The following is an 8,076-nucleotide window of genomic DNA, read 5'->3' as shown; positions in this document are numbered from 1 at the left end:
GGCGGTGGGGGTGGGTTAGAGGCTGGGGGTGGTGGGTGAGGGGATGGAGATGTATTGGGGGTGGGGTTAGAGGTCGGGGGAGGGTGTGAGGGGATGGAGATGTATTGGGAGGTGGGGGTGGGGGGGTTAGAGGTCGGGGGGATGGAGATGTATTGGGAGGTGGGGGGTGGGGGGGTTAGAGGTCGGGGGGGATGGAGATGTATTGGGAGGTGGGGGTTAGAGGTCGGGGGGGGATGGAGATGTATTGGGGGTGGGGGTTAGAGGTCGGGGGAGGGTGTGAGGGGATGGAGATGTATTGGGAGGTGGGGGGTGGGGGGTTAGAGGTCGGGGGGGGATGGAGATGTATTGGCGGTGGGGGTTAGAGGTCGGGGGGGCGGGGGGGGGATGGAGATGTATTGGCGGTGGGGGTGGGTTAGAGGCTGGGGGGTGGTGGGTGAGGGGATGGAGATGTATTGGCGGTGGGGGTTAGAGGTCGGGGGGGATGGAGATGTATTGGGAGGTGGGGGGTGGGGGGGTTAGAGGTCGGGGGGGATGGAGATGTATTGGCGGTGGGGTTAGAGGTCGGGGGAGGGTGTGAGGGATGGAGATGTATTGGGAGGTGGGGGCTGGGGGGGTTAGAGGTCGGGGGAGGGTGTGAGGGGATGGAAAGGAGGACGGGGGGGGGTTGTCCTAGAGGCCGGTGTGGACGTCCCCGTTGGCCCCCTCCCCCTTGCCGGCCCGGCTCCGGCTCTGGCTGGCCTGGCTTTCGGAGGTGGTGGTGACCTCGAAGAGCTTGGCCATGAAGTTGGGCCCGGCGCTGCGGATCAGCTCCACGCCGGTGAAGGCGTACAGCACAGGGTTGACGCACGAGCCCACGAAGGCCAGCGCCCGTCACCATGGGCCGCTGCTCCTTCAGCCAGTCCCGCAGCCGGGCCCGGCCCGCCCCTCCGCCCCCACCTGGGCCAGGTTGACCGCGTGGTAGGGCAGCCAGAAGAGGCCGAAGGCCACCACGATGGCCACGATCAGCCGCTCCACCCGGCTCTTGCGGCGGGAGCGCAGCGTCCGCAGGCGGCGGCTGACCACCGCGTAGCTGCCCAGGATGACCGCGTAGGGCAGCAGGAAGCCCACCACCGTCTCGGCCAGGTAGTGGAAGGCCGTGTGGGCCGGGGAGGGGTGCCGCGGCTCGCACAGGTCCCGGCACTCCACCCGGCCCTTGCCCACCTCCCGGTAGATGGGGGCGGGCAGCGCCATCAGGGCCGCCAGGCACCAGATGCCCGCCAGCACCCGCCGGCTCAAGGACTTGCGGCGGAGCCGGGCAGCGGCGTAGGGGCGGGAGACCGCAGCCAGCCGGTCCACGCTCATGTAGGCCAGGAGGAAGACGCTGGCGTACATGTTGAGGCAGCAGATGTAGTGGAAGCCCTTGCAAGCTGCCCGGCCAAAGGCCCACTCCCGGCCCACCAGGAAGTGGATCCAGAAGGGGGTGGTCAGCAGGGTGACCCCGTCGGCCACCGCCAGGTTGAGGATCAGCACGCAGGTCACCGCCCGGCCCTGCCGCCTCATGCGCCACAGGATGGTCCACACCACGAAGGCGTTGCCCGGCAGCCCCACCACCAGGGCCAGCGACAGGATCAGGCTGCCAATGATGGTGGAGGGGCGGGAGCTCAGCAGGTTGTCCACGGCCGTCTGGTTGGGCTGGCAGGCTGGCGGAGACGGCGATGGCGTCGGGACGGTCAGCGGAGTGTCCAGTCCGGCCTACAGGGGGAGAGAGAGAGAGAGAGATTGAGAAACAGAGAGAGAGTGAGAGAGATTTAGAGAGTGAGATTGGGAGAGAGAGAGTGAGATATTGAGGAGAGATTGAGAGAAAGAGATTGGGAGAGAGAGAGAGAGAGAGATTGGGAGAGAGAGAGTGAGATATTGAGGGAGAGAGATTGGGAGAGTGAGAGATTGAGAGAGAGAGATTGGGAGAGAGAGAGAGAGATTGAGAGAGCGAGATTGGGAGAGAGAGAGAGAGAGAGTGAGATATTGAGGGAGAGAGATTGGGAGAGTGAGAGATTGAGAGAGAGATTGGGAGAGAGAGAGAGAGAGAGATTGGGAGAGAGAGTGTGAGATATGAGGGAGGAGAGATTGGGAGAGTGAGAGATGAGAGAGAGAGATTGGGAGAGAGAGAGAGAGATGGGAGGGAGAGAGAGATTGGGAGAGTGAGAGAGATTGGGAGAGAGAGAGAGAGATTGGGAGGGAGAGAGAGAGATTGGGAGAGAGAGAGAGAGATTGGGAGGGAGAGAGAGATTGGGAGGGAGAGAGAGATTGGGAGAGAGAGAGAGATTGGGAGAGAGAGAGAGAGATTGGGAGGGAGAGAGAGATTGGGAGAGTGAGAGAGATTGGGAGAGAGAGAGAGATTGGGAGAGAGAGAGAGAGATTGGGAGGGAGAGAGAGATTGGGAGAGTGAGAGAGATTGGGAGAGAGAGAGAGAGTGGGAGAGAGAGAGAGATTGGGAGTGAGAGAGAGATTGGGAGGTTGAAAGAGAGATTGGGAGAATGAGAAAGAGATTGGGAGATTGAGAGAGAGATTGGGAGAATGAGAGAGAGATTGGAGAATGTGAGAGAGTTGGGAGATTGAGAGAGAGATTGGGAGAATGAGAGAGAGATTGGGAGATTGAGAGAGAGATTGGGGAATGAGAGAGAGATTGGGAGAATGAGAGAGAGATTGGGAGAATGAGAGAGAATTGGGAGATTGAGAGAGAGATTGGGAGAATGAGAGAGAGATTGGGAGAATGAGAGAGAGATTGGGAGATGAGAGAGAGATTGGGAGAATGAGAGAGAGATTGGGAGAATGAGAGAGAGATTGGGAGATTGAGAGAGAGATTGGGAGAATGAGAGAGAGATTGGGAGATTGAGAGAGAGATTGGGAGGGAGAGGAGATTGGGAGAGAGGAGATTGGGAGGGAGGAGAGAGGATTGGGAGAGCGAGAGAGAAATTGGGAGGAGAGAGAGACTTGGAGAGAGAAATTGGGGTAAGTAGAGGAAAGAATTTCAAGCGGCAATTGGCAAATAAAATTCATGCCACACAAGTGCCAGGCAATGACCATCTCTCAACAAGAGAAGATCTGACCATTCGCACCCCTGGACATTACCATTGTACTACCATCACTGAATCCCCCACTATCAACATCCTGGGGAGGTGGGGGGTTGCTGTTACCATTAACCAGACTATTGAACTGGACACCACCCCCCCCACCACCACGCCTCCCGTCACCCTCCCCTCCCCCACCTTGACATTCGATGGTGTTACCATCGCTGAATCCCCCAACACCCTGGGGGTCACCATTGACTGAAGTGGACCCCAGGCAGCAACGGTGGGTTAGCACTTGCTGCCTCGCAGGGACCCTGGGGTTCGATTCCCGGCTCGGGTCACTGTCTGTGCGGAGTTTGCACGTTCTCCCCCCGTGTCCGCGTGGGTTGGATTTGCTCCGGGTGCTCCGGTTTCCACCCACAGCTCCGAAGGTGTGCAGATTAGGTGCGTTGGCTGTGCTAAAAATTGCCCCTTAGTGCCCTGGGATGGGTAGGTCAGAGGGATTAGTCAGGTAAAGGTGTAGAGGTTACGGGACCTGGGGATGGGATTGCGGTTGGCTTAGAATCGATGAGATGAATGACTTCGATTCCGCACCGTGGGGATTCTATGATTATATATAATATAAATATATATATATGGGAATTGAATTGAAGGGGAGCCAATTCACTCCTGCTGACTGCACGGTGGCACAGTGTTTAGCACTGCTGCCCCACAGCGCCAGGGACCTGGGTTCAATTCTGGCCACAGGTCGCTGTTTGTGTGGAGTTTGCATGTTCTCCCGTGTCTGTGCGGGTTTCCTCCGGGTGCTCCGGTTTCCTCCCACAGTCCAAAATGTGCGGGTTGGGTTGATTGGCCATGCTAAATTGTCCAATAGTGTCAGGGGGATTAGCAGGGTAAATATGAAGGGTTAGGGGAATAAGGTCTGGGTGGGATTGTGTTCGGTGCAGACTCGACGGGCCGAATGGCCTTCTTCTGTAGTGTACAGACTCTATGATTCTATGATTCCAGCCGCACCCCCTTGCACCCCTCCCCCAACCATTTCAACATCATTGCCATCATTGAATCCCCCACTACCATCATTCTGGGGGTTACCATTGACCAACTGGGACCCCAGCCATAAGAACATAAGAAATAGGAGCAGGAGTAGACCATCTAGCCCTTCGAGCCTGCCCCGCCATTCAATAAGATCGTGGCTGATCTGATAGTGGATCAGTTCCACTTTCCCGCCCTCTCCCCATAACCCTTAATTCCCCTGTCTATCAGAAACCTATCTACCCGTGTCTTAAATATATTCAATGAGGTAGCCTCCACCACTTCAATGGGCAGAGAATTCCAGAGGTTCACCACCCTTTGAGTGAAGTTCCTCCTCAACTCCAATCTAATCTGCGCCCCCCCCTTATCTTGAGGCTGTGCCCTCTAGTCCTGCTATCCTTTCTTTCATATAAATACTGTGGCTACCAGAGCAGGTCAGAGACTGGGAATCCTGCAGAGAGTAACTCACCTCCTGACACCCCCTCCCCCCCACTACCAATACCTCCTGTCAATCATCTACAAGGACTTACCATCGCTGAATTCAACCACCCCCCCCCCCCCACCACCAATATCTTGGGGGTTACCATTGACCAGAAACTGAAACAGAACAGCCGTATAAATCTGCTAAAACGTCACTGCGCTCCCTTCACAGCAAGAACATTCTTCCTCACCACCTCTACTACTACCTCTGGCAGCCTCGTTCCAGACACTCACCACCCTCTGTGTGTGAAAAAAATTGCCCTCTGGACCCTTTTGTATCTCTCCCCTCTCACCTTCAACCTGTGCCCTCTAGTTTTAGACTCCCCTACCTTTAGAACATAGAACATAGAACATTACAGCGCAGAACAGGCCCTTCGGCCCACGATGTTGCGCCGACCAGTTAAAAAGCAATGACCCACTAATCTAAACCAATCCCTTCTCGTCCATAAACCTATCCATAGATCTCTTAAACGCCCCCAAACTAGGCGCATTTACAACCGCAGCTGGCAGGGCATTCCAATCCCTCACCACCCTCTGGGTAAAGAACCTACCCCTGAGATCAGTCCTATAACTACCCCCCCTTAATTTAAAGCTATGCCCCCTCGTGCTAGCTTTCTCCATCCGAGGAAAAAGGCTATCACTATCCACCCTATCTAAACCTCTAATCATCTTATATGTTTCAATAAGATCCCCTCTTAGCCGCCTTCTTTCTAGCGAAAACAACCCAAATCCCTCAGTCTCTCCTCATAGGACTTCCCCTCCATGCCAGGCAACATCCTGGTAAACCTCCTCTGCACCCTCTCCAATGCCTGCACATCCTTCCTGTAATGTGGGGACCAGAACTGCACACAGTACTCCAAGTGCGGCCGCACCAGAGTTGTGTACAGTTGCAACATGATGCTGCGACTCCTAAATTCAATCAAATAAATTCAAATAAATTGGGAAAAGATATTGACTATCTAGCTGATCTATGCCCCTCATTATTTTATAGCCCTCTATGAGATCACCCCTCAGCCTCCTACACTCCAGAGAAAAAAGTCCCAGTCTATCCAGCCTCTCCTTATAACTCAATCCATCAAGTCCTGGTAGCATCCTAGTAAATCTTTTCTGCACTCTTTCTAGTTTAATAATATCCTTTCTATAATCGGATAAGCACATGAATGTGTAAGTAATAGAACATAGAACACTACAGCACAAACAGGCCCTTCGGCCCACAAGTTGCCCTGATGATATCCCTACCTACCAGGCCTATCTATAACCCCCAATCCCACTAAATCCCATATACTCATCCAGAAGTCTTTTAAAAGACCCCAGCGAGTTCGCCTCCACCACCACCGACGGCAGCCGATTCCACTCACTCACCACCCTCTGAGTGAAAAACTTACCCTGACATCTCCTCTGTACCTGCTCCCAGCACCTTAAACCTGTGTCCTCTCGTAGCGACCATTTCAGCCCTGGGAAATAGCCTCTGAGATCCACCCTATCTATACCTCTCAACATCTTATAAACCTCTATCAGGTCACCTCTCAACCTTCGTCTCTCCAGGGAGAAGAGACCGAGCTCCCTCAACCTATCCTCGTAAGGCATGCCTCCCAATCCAGGCAACGTCCTTGTAATCTCCTCTGCACCCTCTCAATGGCTTCCACACCCTTCCTGTAGTGAGGCGACCAGAACTGAGCACAGTACTCCAAGTGGGGTCTGACCGGGAGGCATAGGGCAGGCAGGAGGGATGAGTTTGACATCATGGTTAGTACAACATGATGGGCTGAAGGGCCTCTGCCTGCGTTGTACTCTTCTATGTTCTAGGTTCCATTAAATCATTGAACGCCCCCACAACTATCAACACCGCATCGGGGAACATTCGATCCCTCCCATCCATGTACAGTGGCAGCGGTGTGTGTGGACCATCCACACTGCACTGCAGTGACTCACCAAGGCACCTAGAAATGATTCCATTACACTCCTGACTTGTAGATGCTGGATAGGCGTAGGGGGGGGTAAGATTCAGGAGGTGGGTTACACTCCGCAGGATTCCCAGCCTCCTGGCCTGCTCTGGCAGACACAGCATTTACACGGCTGGGCCCTGTTCAGATTCTGGTCAATGGTAAAACCCCCAGCGTGTTGATAATGGGGGATTCAGCTATGGGGGGGGGTGGGGAGGGGGACGGCACGTGGCACAGTGGGTCAGCACTGCTGCCTCACGGCGCCAGGGACCCGGGTTCGATTTCCCGGCCTCGGGGTCACTGTCTGAGCGGAGTCTGCACGTTCTCCCCGTGTCTGCGCGGGTTTCCTCCGGGTGCTCCGGTTTCCTCCCACAGTCTGAAAGGCGTGCTGCATTAACCCGAACGGGTGCCGGAGCGTGGTGACTAGGGGGGATTTCACAGGAACTTCATTGCAATGTTAATGTAAGCTGTACGTGTGACGAATAAATAAAATTTTAAATAAAGATGTTTTGCTGCGATTGTACAGGGTGTTAGCGAGGCCACACCTGGAGTACTGTGTGCAGTTTTGTCTCCTCATACAGGAATCATAGAACGCTACATTGCAGGAAGAGGCCCTTCGGCCCATCGAGTCTGCACCGACACAATCCCACCCAGGCCCTACCCCATATCCCTACATATATACCCACTAATCCCTCTAACCTACACATCCCTGGACACTAAGGGGCAATTTCTTAGCACAGCCAATCAACCTAACCCGCACATCTTTGGACTGTGGGAGGAAACCAGAGCACCCGGAGGAAACCCACGCAGACACGGGGAGAACGTGCAACCTCCACACACACAGCGACCCTTGTGTGGCACCGGTATGGTATACACACACACACACACACACACCCACACACACATACACACACACACACACACACGCACACACACACACGCACACACGCGCACACACACACACGCACACACATACACACACACGCACACGCACACACACACGACGCACACGGCACACACACACGCACACACACACACTCACACACACACACCACACACACGCACACACTTACACACACACGCGCACACACACACACGCACACACATACACACACACGCACACGCACACACACACGCACACACACACACACACACACACGCGCGCACACATACACACACTCACACACGCACACACACACACACGTACACACACACACACGCACACACATACACACACACACACGCACACACACACACACACACACACATACGAACATAAGAAATAGGAGCAGGAGTAGGCCATCTGGCCCTTCGAGCCTGCCCCGCCATTCAATAAGATCATGGCTGATCTGTCGTGGCTCAGTTCCACATTCCCGCCCTCTCCCCATAACCTTTAATCCCCTCTCTTATCAAAAACCCATCAACCCGCGTCTTAAAAATATTTAGTGAGGTAGCCTCCACCACTTCAACGGGCAGAGAATTCCAGAGATTCACCACCCTTTGAGTGAAGAAGTTCCCCCTCAACTCCGTTCTAAACCGTCCCCCCTTTATCTTGAGCTGTGCCCCCTAGTCCT

At 54.7% G+C, this 8,076-nt stretch overlaps 1 protein-coding gene across 1 annotated transcript in view; it reads right to left on the bottom strand.

Moving 5' to 3' along the window:
* Positions 1–669: 669 nt before the first annotated feature.
* Positions 670–8,076, bottom strand: part of LOC145339035 (leukotriene B4 receptor 1-like) — a 19,890-nt gene continuing 12,483 nt past the window's right edge. Inside the window, 3 exon segments of the mRNA XM_080183461.1 lie at positions 670–867; positions 869–924; positions 927–1,731. Of these exon segments, the coding sequence (XP_080039587.1) occupies positions 670–867; positions 869–924; positions 927–1,731 (1,059 nt within the window).

This window comes from Carcharhinus amblyrhynchos, unplaced genomic scaffold (genome assembly GCF_965287045.1).
Source record: "Carcharhinus amblyrhynchos unplaced genomic scaffold, sCarAmb.v2.hapA chromosome_293, whole genome shotgun sequence".
NCBI lineage: Eukaryota > Metazoa > Chordata > Chondrichthyes > Carcharhiniformes > Carcharhinidae > Carcharhinus > Carcharhinus amblyrhynchos.
Note: the sequence above shows the minus strand (reverse complement) of the source record. Positions and strands in the feature narration are given on the sequence as shown.